At 40.7% G+C, this 18,327-nt stretch overlaps 1 protein-coding gene across 1 annotated transcript in view; it reads right to left on the bottom strand.

Moving 5' to 3' along the window:
• The window catches only part of LOC126485115 (synaptic vesicle glycoprotein 2B-like), a 299,914-nt gene that overhangs the window by 6,586 nt on the left and 275,001 nt on the right, over positions 1–18,327 (bottom strand). The window contains exon 11 of the mRNA XM_050108744.1: positions 6,965–7,092. Coding sequence (XP_049964701.1) covers positions 6,965–7,092 — 128 coding nt within the window. The remainder of the gene's footprint in view (positions 1–6,964; positions 7,093–18,327) is intronic.

Below are 18,327 nucleotides of genomic sequence, written 5' to 3'. Positions count from 1 at the left end.
CCCTAATTTCTTGTATCTGATCTTCATGGCCCTTACACACACTGTATGTTGGTGACAGTAGACTCATTCGGCTGTCAGATGCAAATGCTGGGTCTCTGAATTTTCTTTTTAATAGTGTTCCTCAAAAACAACACCACATTCCTTCCATGGATTCCCATCTGAGTTCCCGAAGCATTCAGTAACACTTATGGGTTGTTCAAACTTACTGGTAACAAATCTAAAAGCATGCCTCTGAACTGCTTTGATGTCTTCTTTTAACCAGACCTGGTATAGATTCCAAACCCTCAGGCAGTTCTCAAGAATATGTCGCACCAGCATTCCATATGCAGTCTCCTTTATAGATGAACCACATTTTTCTAAAATTGTTCCCATAAACTGAAGTTGGCCATTTGCCTTCCTGACCACAGTTCTGACACGCTCATTCCATTTCATATCACTTTCCAACATTACGCGCGGATGTTTAAATGATGTGAGTGTGTCATAAGGACACTATTAATGCTCTATCCAAACATTACGGGTTTGTTTTTTCTACTCATCCACATTAACTTTTTCCACATTTAGAGCTAGCTACCATTCACTGCACCAATTAGAAATTTTGTCTAAGTCATCTTGTATCCTTCTACAGTCACTCACCAATACCTTCCCATACATCACATTCAGTTTAAGAGAAGCCTAAAGGATTTACTGGTGGCCAACTCCTTCTACTCCATTGATGAATTTTTTAGTAAAACCAACTGATTTGTATATAAGTACAACATAACTTCTGCACAATTTCAGTACAGTAATGTGTTCATTGAAAATCTGTGTGTGTGTGTGTGTGTGTGTGTGTGTGTGTGTGTGTGTTAGTATAATCTAACTTCTGCACCATTTCAGTGCAGTAATGTGTTCATTGTAAATAAGTATTACAGTAGTTGTATTACATATAAAATCAAAGATGAGGTGACTTACCGAACGAAAGCGCTGGCAGGTCGATAGACACACAAACAAACACAAACATACACACAAAATTCAAGCTTTCGCAACAAACTGTTGCCTCATCAGGAAAGAGGGAAGGAGAGGGGAAGACGAAAGGAAGTGGGTTTTAAGGGAGAGGGTAAGGAGTCATTCCAATCCCGGGAGTGGAAAGACTTACCTTACGGGGAAAAAAGGACAGGTATACACTCGCACACACGCACATATCCATCCACACATACAAACACAAGCAGACATATTTCGTTCGGTAAGTCACCTCATCTTTGATTTTATATATAATTTTTCCCACGTGGAATGTTTCCTTCTATTATATTGATATCAGTAGTTGTATTACCTTATAAATAAATAAAAAACTTTGTTATTTTAAATTCAGCGCATTAGTATTTGTAAAATGACTCTTAGTGTTCATTAAAAAATGACGATCATTCCACTTGGGACCTGTGGAATGGTACATTAGCTTATTTGTTTTAGTTGTAAATATTTGTCATGTATTGTTGTTTTTCTGACATGTTCCACATCCTGGAGGACCTCCTCACTACGGATCAATTGGAATGAAAGTAAATCTAATCTAATCTAATCACCAGCAAACAATGGTGTCAGACTGCTGCTCACCCTCTCTGCCAAATCATTTATATATATACCACTTCTTGGGAGCACTTCTGCCAATGTCTTTGATGAACACTCGCCATAGAGGGCAACATCTGAATTCTGTGATCTGAAAAGTCTTCAAGCCACTCACATAACTGTGAATCTATTCCATATGCTTGCACTTTCATTAGCAGCCTGCAATGGGGCACTGTGTCAAGAAATATAGAAGTATGGAATGTGCCTATTGCTTTTCATCCATAGTTCACAGTATATCATATGAGAAATGGGCATGCTGAGTTTTACACGAGTGATGCTTTCTAAAACTGTGCTGATAAAAGGACATAAGCTTTTTAGTCTCAAGAAAATTTATTGTATTCTAACTGAGAATAAGTTCAATGATTCTGCAGCAAACTGAAGTTAGGGATATTGGTCTGTAGTTTTGCAGATCTGTTGATGTACCCTTCACGTGTGCTTTTTTCCAGACACTTGGGACTTTGTGAGGGATACGTGATAAATGCAAGCTAGGTAGGGGGCCAATGCCATAGTGTACTCTTTGTAAAACCAAATTTGTATTCCCTCCGATGGTGACTTGTCTGCATTCATATCTTTCAGCTGTTTCTCTGCACAAGGGATGACTATCACTATGTCGTCCACACTGAAGTCTGTCCAATGGTCAAATGATTGTATGTTTGTATAATTCTCCCATCTGAATGATTTCTTGAAAACGAAATTTTAAACTTTGGCTTTCATTTTGCTATCTTGAACTACCACACCTGACTGGTCAACAAGTGACTGGATGGAAGCCTTAGACCCACTTAATGATTTTACACAGGACCAGAATTTGGCCAGGTTCTCTGCCAGATTTTTTGCTAAGGTATAATGGTGGTAGTAGTTGTATGCTTCACACATAGGTCTTTTCACAGATGCACTAATCTCTACTAACCTTTGCTTGTCATCATTTGTGTGTTCTCTTTCAAACCGAGAGTGCAACAGCATCTGCTTCCTCAGCATTTTCCGAATTTTGTTATTTAACCATGGTCACTGTCACTGCAGATATCCCATCCCCAGGTGGTCAGGTGTATGGGGGGATTTTTCTGGTGTGGAAGGGATGCCAGCTTTTGAAATGCAGGTGATGTTGGTGATTGGTGGGTTTAATATGGACAGAGGTGTGGATGGAGCCCTCAGAGAGGTGGAGGTCAACATCCACGTAGATGGCATGCTGGGCTGAGAAGGACCAAGTGAAGTTGATGGGAGAGAAGTTGTTGAGGTTGTGAAGGAATGAGGATAGGATGTCCTGGCCCTGAGTCCAGATCATGAAGATATTACCAATGAATCTGAACCAGATCGGGGATTTGGGGTTTTGGGAGGCCACGAAGGTTTCCTCTAGATGGCCCATAAACAGGGTGGCACAGGAGCGTGCCATGCAGATGCCTATGTCTGCACTGCAGATTTGTTTGTATACCTTTCCTTCGAAGGAGAAGTAGTTGTGTTTTGGATATAGATGGTAAGGTGTATGAAGAATGAGGTAGTGGGTTTTGAGCTTTAAGTACATTGCAAGAGGTAGCGTCAGACAGCAGCAAAACCATGGGCATGAGGGATGTTTATGTATAGGGAAGATGCATCAACAGTGATGAATAGGGACCAAGAGGTAAAGGGATGGGGATGGTGGAGAGCCTGGAAGGGAAATGGTTGGTGTGTCTGATTTGGAGGCTAGGCTTTGGGCAATTGGTTGGATGTGTTGGTCAATGAGGGCCAAAATTCTTTCAGTGGGAGCACAAGAACCAGCTACACGGGGGCATCCAAGATTGTTGAGCTTGTGGTTGTTGGGGAGCATGTGGAAGGTGAGTGTGTGGGGTGTGATGGGAGTGAGGTGCGAAATGAATTTGGGGAGAGGTTCTAGCAAGAAGGGGCTAAGGCTATAAGCAGTGATTGGATGTTAGGTTGGACTTCTGAAATGGGATCAGTCTGGGAGAGTTTATAAGTGGAGGAGTCAGTCAGTTGGTGGAGGCCTTCCACCAAGTAGTCACTGCAATTCGTGGTGACAGTGATGGAACCTTTGCCTGCAGATAGGGTCATTAGGTCAGAATCTGTTTGGAGGCTGTGCATGGCTGTCCTTTCTCCCACTGAAAGTTTGTTTTTTTTAATGAAGGGACATGGGAAATGATGTGGAGCAAAAGTTGGAGGTAAAGAATTCCTCGAAGGTGATCATGGAGTGATCAGATGTATGGTAAGAGTGGGAGGGGGGTTGTGATGGTTGGATGGCGGTACAAAATGGGAGAGGCAGTGTTCATTGGTTGGATTAGCTTGGTTTTGTTGGAGGGATTAATGGCAAAGAAGTGTTTCTGTTGCAATGACTGGGAAAAGGAGAGTAGGTCTTTGACATGTCCAACATGGTTATACTTGGGTGTAAGGCTGAAGATGAGACCTTTGGATATAACTGAAACTTCTATGTTGTTGAGGATTTTGCTGGGAAGGTTAACAACAGTGTTCTGTGATTGTTTCGGCTCTGGATTTAGAGGAGTGCTGAATGGGAGCTATGAGGGATGTGGCAAGTGGAAAAGGTCAGCTAGTCTGGGTGCCATGAGGGGTTGATGAGGAGGGGGACTGTGGGTGGGTTAGGGCTTGGATAATGGTGCCTCAAGGCAGCATTAGGATGTCATCAGGTTTGATAACTTATGGAGGTGAATCTCGAGTCATATTGTAACATATTGTTACTTTATAATTATTGTTTTTATGTGGATGACATGTGACAGTGGTGCTGTAATGTCCAATGACATTTTTATTTTGTTTTACTCATGTACCTGTGATTTATTGTGAATTCCTGTCTGGTGGGTGTGTTGCATGAGCAGATTGTCCATCTTTGGTAATGTTTGCTTTAGTGAGCTGTAATTCTTTCTGTAATAGATGTTTGTTTTATTAGAGCCTCCTTTCCCATTACATTTATTATATGACTTGAAGAACAAACATTTCTATTTTATCTTCTACAATTCCTTTTACGAAATGTGAACTAAGTGTTTATATACCTGAGTATAACGAATGTACTTCTCTGAAATCATGTAAAACGATGTGCAATGGCAACATCCAGTGAGCCAGAATGGAGGCACATTTTCTTGCTGCTGCACAGCATTATAGCTGAGTCTCTCTTCATGTATGGTACGTACATTTCAATTGTGCTCTTTGCATACCATTGTTTTATTTGTATGGTATCCCAACACACTGTAAATACAGCCCATGCCAAATAGACTAACAAGAGATTTTGAACTTAGGAATATACTACAATCCCCTATGTTCACTTGTGTAGGGGTTACCAGTATGATATACCGTATTTACTCGAATCTAAGCCGCACTTTTTTTTCCGGTTTTTGTAATCCAAAAAACTGCCTGCGGCTTAGAATCGAGTGCAAAGCAAGCGGAAGTTCTGAAAAATGTTGGTAGGTGCCACCACAACTAACTTCTGCCATCGAATATATGTAGCGCTACACAAGCATGCTTTGTGGGCACAAAGATAAATACTGGTGCCAAAACCTCTGCATTGGTAAAAAAATTAAAAGAAAATGTAGAAGACGAGCTTTTTTTTTCTCCGCCCCGAGTTTCGACCACTGCATTTTCATACATTATCGGACGAAGTAAATACAAATTCCGTATTGTTCATCTTCGAATGTAGCAGAATTTCAATGTACTACGAAAATCCGACTGGCAAGACTGTTAGGGATGTTTGTCAATATGGCCAACTCTACGTTCCGAGTTTTTTCCTACCTGAGAGAAGAGATGGTTGCTCATAGGAACCTGATGAAATGTGAATCACATGCAGTATTATCTTCACCATAAGAATAATACGAATGTAAACATTTTGTCATGTATTCTTTCGTGTTTGCTGCTATCTCATTTAAATCCTGTCTGCCTAATAAACTACGAAACTAGAGTGAGACAACAGCAAACGCGGAAGAATATAAGTATCGTGTCATGTTTATATTCGTATTATTCTTATGCCTAATAGTGATAGTCAGAAATGAGGCACGGCAACTGACTAGATATTAAATGTAAGATGACTAATTTCTGTGCAGAATTTGATGTACTAAAGAAGCGGCCGCAAAGATTTTCAAAAGGAGAAAAATTTTCGCTATACTCTCATTCAGAACATGTTCTATCATACGCAGTCTATTATTTGGTTCTTGTTGATCATTATCAAAGAAAGCAGCAGTGTAAGTAACAACAAATAGCAGTCTCTTGCCATTGTTTCGCTAATGAGACGATTCCCCTTTTTTTTTTTAAGCGGCGGTAGCGCGCACAAAAGCAAGTCATGCCGCGAGCCGCGACAGGCCGTAAACACGCACTATCAAAATGCGTCAAACAATGCATGACACAGTACAGTAATGCATTTTCAGCTTAGAGTGATGTAAACACCTATAACAAAGAAAACGGCACTTATCAGATCAAAGCAAAATAAGCAATCGATTCAAACCAGACGAAGCACGTGAAAAAGGAAGGGTACCCGTATAAATACGGACGGAGCGCCTGACGCATAGCAATGGCTACCTGGTAAAGCTTAACTGCTAAGCTTACGACTCGAACCAAACTACTGTAGCTGTATCGTCATTCATTCGACCTAAATTGTGTCTTATATTACAATGGACCAACTTTGTTTCGATTTGGAGGTGCGGCCTAAAACTTTTCTCTCCCCTTGAATTTCGAGTCTCAAATTTCAGGTCCGGCTTAGATTCGGGAAATTTTTGTTCCCTTTATTTCGAGTCTCATTTTTCAGGTGCGGCTTAGATTCGAGTGCAGCTTAGATTCGAGTAAATACGGTAAGACTATTATAGCATGCCTAGAATCGTTTAAGCAGTCATTCTTCCTACTTTCTTGTAGCAAATCAAATGGGAAAAATCCTAAAACATCATATAGTGGGAATTATCCTCTGCCATAATGTTCTCATGTCTGTAGAGTATAGAGGTATATATTGAGGTAGAGTAAGAAAATCTTGCACTCAAACAAATAAATGGTCCCTAACATATGCAAATCAGCATTGTCCATTTTGTTCATTTTGGCCCAAACAATGGAAAGGTTTGAATTTTCTTGCTCTCACAGTGCATTAATTGATCCATAAGATTATGGGAATTCATACATAACCATACTTTGTCTGCTGCTAATATTTTGGCTGGAAGGTTTGCAGTTGAATTATGGGCAGCAGACAAAGTATGGTCACAATTAAATTTGAACAATTATGTGTATCTAGGGAAAGGTTATTAATATATATAGATCAGCATTATCTCTTTGCTTGTTCTGTGATTATGACTGAGGCCACTGGAGTGGCTATACTTCAGTCCCTTGTGTCACCTTTTCCTTTCTAGCAAAGGGAAACAATAAATGTATGCTACTAAAATGCGAACTACAGAATATTACATACCAAGTGTTAGAATAGTTATCAGTGAGAATGGAGCTACACAGTCAATTGCTAATAAGTATGGGAATGCCAGATTTCCAGTAAATGTTCCAAACTGGCCCGTCATTGAATTGAGACCCATTGCCATTGACCTGCAACAATAAAATTTAATAAATTTAAAATATAAGTGTTTTGAAAAAGCAGACATGATTTTATTATTACTTCAAGAAATCAAGAATGACTGGGTAGTGAGACTACCTCAAAGAGAAAAAATGAATTTCATGACAACAGAAATATATAAAATCTGTCAGTAGGCAATGAATACTTATTCTACCACTAACATAACATCATTATTCAAACATATTTTATCCAGGCATTACATGTATGGGGGTTGGGTTGGGTTGTTTGGGGGAAGAGACCAAACAGCGAGGTCATCGGTCTCATCAGTTTAGAGAAGGATGGGGAAGGAAGTCAGCCGTGTCCTTTCAAAGGAACCATCCCAGTATTTGCCTGGAGCGATTTAGGGAAATCATGGAAAACCTAAATCAGGATGGCTGGACCCGGGATTGAACCGTCATCCTCCCTAATGCGAGTCCAGTGTGCTAACCACTGCGCCACCTTGCCCGGTCTTGCATGTATGAATGGACTGCTTATCTAAGTTTGTACTCAGATGGCAGGGGGACGGGTAGCATTATTTATGAACAAGTGTTTATAAAGTTTTCAGAATTAAGTGCATTTATGCAAACATTATGGTTCAGAGGTTTCACTGCTACTAAAACTTCTAGTAATATGAGTAATAAATTGAAATACCTCTAATAGATTCTGTAGAAATAACTCCCATATTCTGAAGGATTATTCAGCAACATTTATTACGTATTATGGCACTGCCATTCTCCAATATTGCCATGGACTTTCTGTGACAAAATTATTTTTTTCCAAGAATAATGGACCTGAGTTCCCAGCACCAAAGGTGTTGCAGAGATATAACAGACTTAGGTGAAAAGCTCCTCTCAATAATTGAAAAGCAATCCTTTTCTCAATTGCGAAAATGAGAACGACTGTTCAGAAATTTGTACTTTACAGGTTAAATAATATTGAAGAGGAAGCATGATTTTGACAGGACTGTTACAAACTCAGCACCTTGCATTTGCTATTGATCATGTTAGAAATGTTCCTCCATCATTTGATATCTTTTTATAGTAACTCAATTCGATCTCATATAACTTTCATCTTTGAGGACACCTAAAAATCAAGTCTTTTTAATCAAGTCTTTTTCATGTGACTGTGGAACTTAATTGTGACTATGGAACTTAATTATCCACAAGATCTATGAAAGCAAAAGTTTTTCGTGCATGCCAGTTACAGATGACATGAGATGATCACTCATTAACCCTACTGAATATAAATTACAAAAAAAGTCCAGTTTCAGTCTGCAGGTTGCTTTTCTTTATTTTCAGATATCTGGTTTTGGACCAGCTACCTGTCTTCAGATTTGTTAGACAAAAATTAAATAACAATTGATTCAAGACTTACGTCTTCAAAGCTAGAAAATTTTTAAGAAATTGAAATTATAATGAGAAACATTAATTTATTACAGTGACAGAGTAGCATGTCGATACAGAACTGCAAGTTCACTGTCACGACTAAACAACTTTATATTAGAGCTAGTGAACCTGGAAATCCTTCGCAATTGCTAAGTATGTCTGGGGATATGGTATATGTCCTAATCTTGTTCTGCCCCCTCTCTCTGCCCATCTCAGCACCCCTCTCTCTGTCCATCTCCTCTCCCTCCCCCTATCTGTGTCCATACCCTCCTCCCCCCTAGTCTCTCTCCATGCCCTCCCCCCTTTCTCTCTGTACATCTCCTCCTCCTGTCTATGTCCATTTCCTCCTCCACCCCCCCCCCCCCCCCCTTTCCGCCACCACTCTGGCCATCTACTCTTCCATCCTCTCCCTGACTATGAGCCTTGTTTATTGTTATTACAAGCGAGACTTTGATTGGGAGTTTAATAAGCTTAAAATTAATGAGAAAATGGTTGATATCATTGGTATGTGAGGTACGAGAGAGACCTCATCAGCTGCTGCATCTGTGAGGATAGTAGCTTCAATGACAATATTTTTCATAGTTTTCTGGGAATGTGGCACTATATATCCCGAATATAAGGACACGTGACCAGCTTATGAAACAAAACATGTTTATTATGATGCACTAATACGAAGTCATAATTCACTGACGATCACAATGGTGAGAGAAAACAGACTGATTCAAAGATGAGATTACAGAGCTTCACAGCATTTTGGGCAGTCTCTTGATAGTCAGTCTACTACTGATAGTCACCAAAAAGTCATCTCCCCCCCCCCCCCCCCCCCCAGGAGTGTGGACCACGAGGAAGGAAATGAAGGGCTGGCACAGCTGTCAGTAGGGTAGAGAGGTAGCCGATCGACAGTGGGTGAGAGAGGAGGTGTGCAAGATTGTGCAAGCAGCCGTTTCATTCCATGCCCATGAGGGAGACATGACTGGACCATTTCTTGAGCACTGAGGCAGTGTAATGTTTCAGGTCCCAGACACCGTATAGGCCTATAGCCACTGTGCAAGACACACAGGTTAGCCCGCTCAAGAAAGAGGAGTAATCAGGTCCCACACTGTAGCGGGAGGTTGCACAATGAGCTGGACAGTGATTGAAAGGTGATCATTGTTGTTGATGGAGGCTATGATGTTGTTTCATCAGCATCGTGCCAAAGCTGAAAGCAACAGAGAAAACTGACGTGGGTGGTAGCTCAACCATTGAGTGTACATGGAGGAGCATGGAGAACAAAGGGGGTGTCATCCTGGAGTTGGAGGGAGGGAGAGAGAGAGAGAGAGAGAGAGAGAGCGATACTCAATGCAAAATGCAGACATGTCAACCATTAAGATGACAACACTGGGGGAAGAGTGAGACAATGATGCTATAGAGGTCAGGCACAAGATGGCCACCATACCTTGAAACCTGGGAAAAACCTTGAATTTGAAAAATCCTGGAAAAGACCTCAAATTTCTGCTAGAAACCTGGATTTTTTAATAATATTCATCACCTCATTTTTGTATGCAATTTTTTTTTAAAATCAATTTATGGTCATTTTAAGAAGCATTCAAATAATAGACTATGCTTTTCAACATTATGTGAGTATTTCCGTCTTTATCTCAATATGTTCATCCATACAACTCAACATAATTTCTTTCCTGAGATGGCTCTCTGTTTGAGAGACACAATGTTATATAGTTATCAGAGCATGATTCTGTGTGAAATTGCAGTTTGAATGAAAGGTTTTATTTATCCACACTAAATTCTCACATTTCAATAAATGACCTATTCAAACCTATATTAGATACTGCCCCAGATGAGTTCTGTTTATCAAACAAGTTTTCTATTGCTTGATTCTGTGTTGGAAAATCTCTTCCAGGAAACACACACTTGCAAACATTTTGATAATTTGAACTTAAAACTTTGTACAAGTTGTTATTAATGTTTTGTTAGTAATAATTAACGATAATTCTTGTGGATGACTTTACTTTGGCCTTGTTAATTCAGAACACAATTTTATGTTGTCTTGGTAGTGATTTTTTAACATGTTGATTGCCAGTTATTCCTTCAACAGCAAATTTTTAAACAGGATATGCTGTCAGACAGCATGTCGCACATGGACAAAGCTGAAATCATGTATGCACACTGCCTTCTCCCGCTTCTGGCTAATAGGAGTGTTGCTGTTTGGTGTATAAGCAGTGAGAGCTAGCCAGCCAGAATCTACCAGGAAAAATTTTTCTGGCATTGCCAAGCTGCTAGATTCGCACATGCACATAAATGTGAACTAGAGTGGAGTTACCCTTCACATGACTCGGGTTTTTCAATCATTTCGAAGCTATTGTAGTTCCCTCATTCGGCTATTTCATGTTTACACTTCAGTGTTAATAGTAAGGTAAACATATCAGATATTTATCCACCACTACTCATGGAAATCTAATCAAAAATGGGATGAGAAACATTCAAGCAGTGAAAAGATCATACACGGATTTCTACATCATCATAGCTGTGCATGCGCACTATCACCAGTTTTTTTTAGTGCTTGAAAGTAGCTATCTGGCAGCTGCTTAAAATGAACCCATTGTTACAACTCTTCCGAGACTAGTTCCATCTACATCTTTCTAAGATGGAAGGGCACAATGGACACTGTCAGTAATGGAGATGTATGGTGTGAATTGTCCGTGCAGTTGAACCAGTTCATAAATTTTCAGAACGCAGTGTTTTTCAGTGATGCCTAAACTGAGTGTAACTCCATACCAGAGTACACATAACTTAATTTATCCATGGGTTATGCGTGACACCAAATTACTAATGAATGCATTATGCTCTTGGTGCAGCACAATGATAAGTATTTCGAAAATGGGGAAAAGTGCTCTGAACAGCCGTGCTAACAGCCAAAAACATAAACTTTCCGAAAACAAACTAAGTCTTTTCCAATGGATATATATATATATATATATATATATATATATATATATATATGCAACATCAAGAACATGAAACAATGAAAATTCAATCCCAAATCAGTGAACAAGGTAAGATTATTTTGTATAAGACTTAGATTTTGCCACATTGTCATCGTCTTAGACAAAAAATCGAAATATAGGTATCTTTGTTGAAGAGTATTCCTTGAAACACTGAGCTGATGTACGTGAGGAAGATGTTGATTAGAATTACCTTCGCATTAAAAATGATACTGTCTAACTTTTATGCCTCCTTAAATACTGGCCATTACACCCCCCAAATAACAAATTTTCCTGAGCATGCAGTGATCTATTTTGATCATCACCTTTCTTTTTATTTTATCTTCTTTGCACCCTTGCAAATTATATTTGTAGTCCATTTTTTAAACTAAATTAATCTGTTCTTTATTTTGATCTTCGAATTATTTGTGTTGATTTTGGAAATCATTGCATTCAGTTCACCATGATGATGACTGCTGTATTTCACAGTTTTTACATAAACTAATTGGCAGGAATACATGTCAAATAGCCTCAGCATATGACTTTATTATAATGTACAGTTAAATTTTTAGAATATCGTTCTTAATGGAAGAATTCTTTTTGAGATTTTTCCGGCCTACATCCACTCACAGCAACCCAACGAATATAATTTAACATATAAATCCAGGATTATTATTATTTTAAGATGAGGATGTTGTGGCAACAGTCTGATATTTTCATAATAACTGGCAAACAAAAAATCTAACTGTAATTGTACATTCTAGCAAGTAGTTGGTCTTATGGAATAGTATAAGTTAAACACTACTTAAATTTTACAGGAATTTCAGCATCTAGCAATTAGCAAGCAGTAAAGGAAACAAAAGAAAAATTCAGAGTAGGAATTAAAATCCATGGAGAAGAAATAAAAACTTTGAGGTTCACCGATGACATTGTAATTCTGTCAAAGACAACAAAGGAGCTGGAAGAGCAGCTGAATGGAATGGACAGTGTCTTGAAAGGAGGATATAAGATGATCATCAACAAAAGCAAAACGAGGATAATGGAATGTAGTCAAATTAAGCCGGGTGATGCTGAGGGAATTAGATTAGGAAATGAGAAACTTAAAGTAGTAAATGAGTTTTTCTATTTGGGGAGCAAAATAACTGATGATGGTTGAAGGAGAGAGGATATAAAATGTAGACTGGCAATGGCAAGGAAAGCGTTTCTAAAGAAGAGAAATTTGATAACATAGAGTATAGATTTAAGTGCCAGGAAGTCGTTTCTGAAGGTATTTATATGGAGTGTAGCCATTTATGAAAGTGAAACATGGATGATAAATAGTTTAGACAAAAAGAGAATAGAAGCTTTCGAGATGTGCTACAGAAGAATGCCGAAGATTAGATGGGTAGATCACATAATTAGTGAGGAGATACTGAATAGAATTGGGGAAAAGAGAAATTTGTGGCACAACTTGACTAGAAGAAGGGATCAGTTGGTAGGACATGTTCTGAGGCATCAAGGAATCACCAATTTAGTATTGGAGGGCAGTGTGGAGGGTAAAAATCGTAGAGGGAGACTAAGAGATGAATACACTAAGCAGATTCAGAAAGATGTAGGTTGCAGTAGGTACCGGGAGATGAAGAAGCTTGCACAGGATAGAGTAGCATGGAGAGCTGCATCAAACCAGTCTCTGGACTGAAGACCACAACAACAGCAATTAAAAATCCTCAGTGCAGTCATTTTTTGTCACCAACATAGTTCTGCAAAACCATATCAATAAAGCCCAAACCTCATAGCAGTACCGTCCTACATCTGCAAAATTCTCCTGCCATCAAAACTCTTGCCCTCCAGGAACTAGAGAATCATGAACAATACCACCTCAAAAAGCTCTCCACCCTGCTCAGTTCCACTGTCCAACCCCTCTACAACAACCTCCAAACCTCCTCCATGTTCCCTCATAGCCGACAAACCCCGTCTCGCAGACCTACATTTACCCCACAATCCAAAACTACGTCCCACCACCACACAGAATCCAGAACCTAAACAGACCCGAAACACAGTCATGAACCTTTCTTCCAGAAGCCTTAGCCCCACAGAAATATTAGTCCTTTCGAAAGGCCTTCCTTTTTGCCCCACTCCCAAATTCCATCATGCAGGACTTTTTAAAGACCTTCTTTCCTTCTCCAACTCCCTGCAGTGGAAACACTTTTTTGCCACCAGTTCTACCAATCAGACTCAACCAAAGACCAATGTTGAACCCTGCCTAATTCAGTTCACTCCTCCATCCAACTGTGATCCACCCCCACTTCCCCCAAATAATCTCCTGTTAACTTTCAGAATTTCCTAATCTCAGACCTTGCCTCACCACCATTCCGCAAATCCCTCAACATGTAAATTTACTGTACATGCACAGAAAGAACTGCAGTCCACCATCTTAAAACTGGTCCTGATCTTATAATCCTACCTGTGGAGAAAGGCTAAAACACTGTTGTTTTGAACCGCAAGGACTATCTGGCAGAAGGACTCAGTCAGCTGTCAGATACATCCACCTACAAACCTTGCCACAGTGACCCCATTCCAGAAATCCAGCAGGATCTCCAGTCACTTGTAAAATCCTTAGGCCCTGCCCAGAACCTCTCCCCGGAGTCCATCTCTCTACTCACCCCTACCACTGCCCACACTCCCATCTTCCACATGCTTCCTAAAATCCATAAACCCAACCACCCAGGATGCCCCATTGTAGCTGGTTACTGTACCCCCACTGAGAGAATCTCTGCTCCTGCAGACCAACACCTTCAACCTATTCCTCGGAACCTACCCTCCTATATAAAAGATACCAACCATTCCCTCCACCGACTCTCCATAATTCCTGTCCCTTTACCTCACGGTGCCCTGCTTGCACTTTTGATGCCACCTCCCTTTACGCTAACATCCCTAACTCCCATGGCCTTACCACTATTGAACAACCTCCTTCCTAGTCACCATGACCAACTATATCCTCACCCACAATTACTTCTCCTTTGAAGGCATTACCTACAATTACAAACAAATCAGCGGTATGGCTATGGGCACCTGCATGGCACCACCCTATGCCAACCTAGTCATGGGCCACCTAGAGGAATCCTTCCTAAACACCCAGATTCATTGATGACATCTTTGCAATTTGGATTGAGGGTGAGGACACCCTATCCACATTCCTCTGGATCCTCAACGACTTCTCCTCCATTTGCTTCAGCTGGTCCTACTCAACCAAAGAAGCCACTTCCCTAGATGTTGACTTCTACTTCAAAGATGGATACATCAGTACCTGCATCCGTCTCAAACCTACTAATCACCAACAATACCTCCACTTTGACAGCTGCCACCCATTCCATCCAAGAAGTGCCTTCCATACAGCCTAGCCACCCATGGTCGTCACATCTGCAGTGATGAGTGGTCCCTCTTAAAATATACTGAGGATCTCACGGAAGCCTTCACAAACCATAATTATCCTCCCAACTTTGTACAGAAACAAATCTTCTGTGCTTTATCTTTCCAGTCTCCCACCACCTCTCTAAGTCCCACCAGCTGGCCACAGAGGAGCATTCATCTCATAACTCAGTACAATCCAGGACTGGAGCAACTGAATTACATTCTCCGACAGGGTTTCGACTAAGTCTCATGTTGCCCTGAAATGAGAAATGCCCTGCCCACTATCCGTCCCACCATCCCACAGTGGTATTCCACCGTGCACCAAACCTACACAATATAATCGTCCATCCCTACACAACCCCTGCTCCCAACCCTTTACCTCATCGCTCATACCCCTGTAATAGACCTAGAAGCAAGAACTGTGCTATACATCCTCCCACCACCACTTACTCCAGTCGGGTCACAAACATCACCTATCCCATCAAGGGCAGGGCTACCTGTGAAACCAGTCATGTAATCTACAACCTAAGCTGCAACTACTGTGCTGCATTGTATGTGGGCATGATAACGGACAAGCTGTCTGTCTGCACGAATGGCCACCGACAAACTGTGGCCAAGAAACAAGTGGAATATCCTGTTGCTGAGCACGCTGCCAAACATGATGTCCTTCATTTCAATGACTGCTTAACAGCCTGTGCCATACGGATCCTTCCCACCAACACCAGCTTTTCTGAATTGCGCAGATGTGAACTTTCCGTGCAATATATCCTATGTTCCCTTAACCCTCCTGGCCTCAACCTATGTTTGTCCTTGTCCTCTCCTGTCCAGCCCCTTCTCTGTTCCCCAGCACTACACAGCCCTCATTCTTCCATCACACCCAATCTTTTTACTTCTCCCCTTTGCCGCTATCCCCTACCCACCTCCCGACTGCGCATAACTGCCCTACCCTCTTTCAAACCCATTCCTCCATGCTCCCTAACAGCATGTCACTTTCTGCCTCTCCTACTCTATTATCCCTCTTCCTCCATGCCCCAGCCTCCTCCTCACCCCCACCCAGTCACCACTCCCATCATGCACTGGGCTGCTGCTTGCAGTGAGGCCTCAGTTTCCAGTGAGGCCTCAGTTTCCTGAGACTGCAGTCATGTGTGCGAGTTGCATTTGCATGAGCGTGTATGTGTGTCACTGTCTTTTTGTTGCGCCTATCTGCGACTCAGCATCTATGCTAAATGGTGAGTAGCAACTTTCCCTTTCACAATATTGTTAGAAGATTAGTACAATAAGTAAACAAATAGTGGTGCTGCACAGAGCTCTGAAAAGTTTTTTATCTAAATGCACTGGAGGCAATGGAAATTATGCACATCAGATAAAAACCCCAGAAAAACTGCTTAATGAGCAAAGTGATTTTATGCATGGGAATTAGTATTAGCCTTACTTATAGATGGGATTTGATACTCTGCCAGGCACCAGCTATGGCAGCTTTCAGCACTCTGGTGGCAGCAAATTGGATGTAGCAGAGGTAAGTTTAGCTTGGTACTCTGTCCAGCATTGCATTGGGAAGCTCCCTCATCAATCATTAAACAGAAGAGAAAGACACAATTAAAAAATAGAGAATATTTTTTTAATTTTTTAAAAAGTTCTTTTAAAGTTATTAAATTATTTCATATTATATTGTTCATTGTTGTTTAAATGTCATACATAGGATCTTTTTGTGTGGCAATCCATTCTCTATAGATAGAGGGCACTTTCCAGGATTACAAGCGTTGCACCAATTAGGTTCCTCAAAAATTCTAATATAAATCTCAGTAGTCTAGTATCTGTTTAATTACGACAGTGAACTTGCAGCAGTATTGACAAGTTACTCTGTCACTCTAATAAATGTATTTTTTGCAGTATAATTAATTTCTTACAAATATTCAAGCTTTGTAAACATAAGTCTTGAATCAATTACTAATTAATTTTAGTTTAACAGATCTGAAGATGGGAAGCTGGTCCAAAACTGGTTATTTGAAAATAAAGAAAAGCATGGAACATTCCATCATTGCCTGTTCTCTGAAGGGGAGCACGCTGCTTCTCCAGGTCAGCTAAAAATGAGATAAGAACTAACATTGGTGTCCCAACAGGAGAAGTGATGAATGGGATCCCTATGTAATAAAACACCTTATCAGCTTGGCTGTCTGGTAGGGTAAGTGATGGTATTACAGGGGTGCATGGGAGATCCTATCTATGACTTACCTGCAGTTTAGGAGCGTAGTCAGCCTCCGAACTTTCTTGACCTGTAATCTACTGGACTTTAATTACAGAGCAACCACTTGTGTGTTGTTGGCCACCTTGTGAATTCTGTATCTCTACCAAACCGTAAGGCTAATGCTGAGAAATGTAGGTTTGCCATTACTAGAGAAAGTAATAAGGTCCTGGTGAAATTTACATTTATTCATGAGGAGTGCTGGCCTCTATAAATCATTCTTCAAACTGTTACAAACAACACCATTTCCATACTGTGCAACTCAGAACCCATTATGATGGCAGCTGTGTGGTTATGCCTCTCTATGTGATGCTTATGTCACTGGTGCAATGTTCCATCCAGTTCAAATATGTAGGTAGTGTTGTTACAATTAGGCTAATTCCAATTGCACTCTCATGAGTATAACACTCTTTCTGCCACTTGGGTCTTCCCGACACAATACCAGTATCTTTTCCGAAGGAATTATACAGAGCCACCTAATCAACATCACACTATTCAAATTAGTAGTGACCGTAACCAACAGATTATCATTGATGGTTGCTTGACCACAAATGAGAAGTCCAGCAGCAGGAGCAAGCACGGCAGCTGACATATCATGTCTACTGGCATCTGTGTTGTTGTGCAGAATAAGCTTTGTTAAGTGATCTAGATTCATCTATGCCTCTGTCATTGTCACAGTACAAATCAAAGTTTAATTGACAAATATAAAAGAGCAAAACCTATGTGCAAGTTTATGCCCACACTCTGGCTCTGTCTGAGGAAAAGGGAGAAGGCAAAGTTTATTTATGAGATGAGGGGGAGTGATGCTGCCACCCATCCAGCCTGTTCGCTGCCAGAACTCCAAGTCGTTGAACAATGGCATTCCTGCCATCCCTCCCTCTCTCTGTACTGCTGTGATGTCAGCCACCATCTTTTCCATAAAACTGAACCTACTCAGATTAACTCACCCTTATTGACTCTCTAGTACTTGAATTATGGAATTATGCTTTTATCTAATTTTTGCCACTGCTGGCTACTTGACCTTAATTGTTTACTGAAAGAACTATTTTTTCCTTGCTGGAGGGTACTGGTTGGACCAATCCACTTTCCAAAATGTGGATGGATGCCCACCTATACATACTGCATTTCATGTTTTATTTGCCTCCACCATGACTGTGTTCCTCCACCTCCTGCCTCATGCAGGTCACTGTGACCCCATGCTGACACCTGACTTGGCTTACTCCAGAGACCTTT

Source organism: Schistocerca serialis, chromosome 6 (assembly GCF_023864345.2).
Source record: "Schistocerca serialis cubense isolate TAMUIC-IGC-003099 chromosome 6, iqSchSeri2.2, whole genome shotgun sequence".
Classification (NCBI taxonomy): Eukaryota; Metazoa; Arthropoda; class Insecta; order Orthoptera; family Acrididae; genus Schistocerca; species Schistocerca serialis.
The sequence above is the reverse complement of the archived record's forward strand: the minus strand, read 5'-3'. Positions and strand labels throughout refer to the sequence as shown.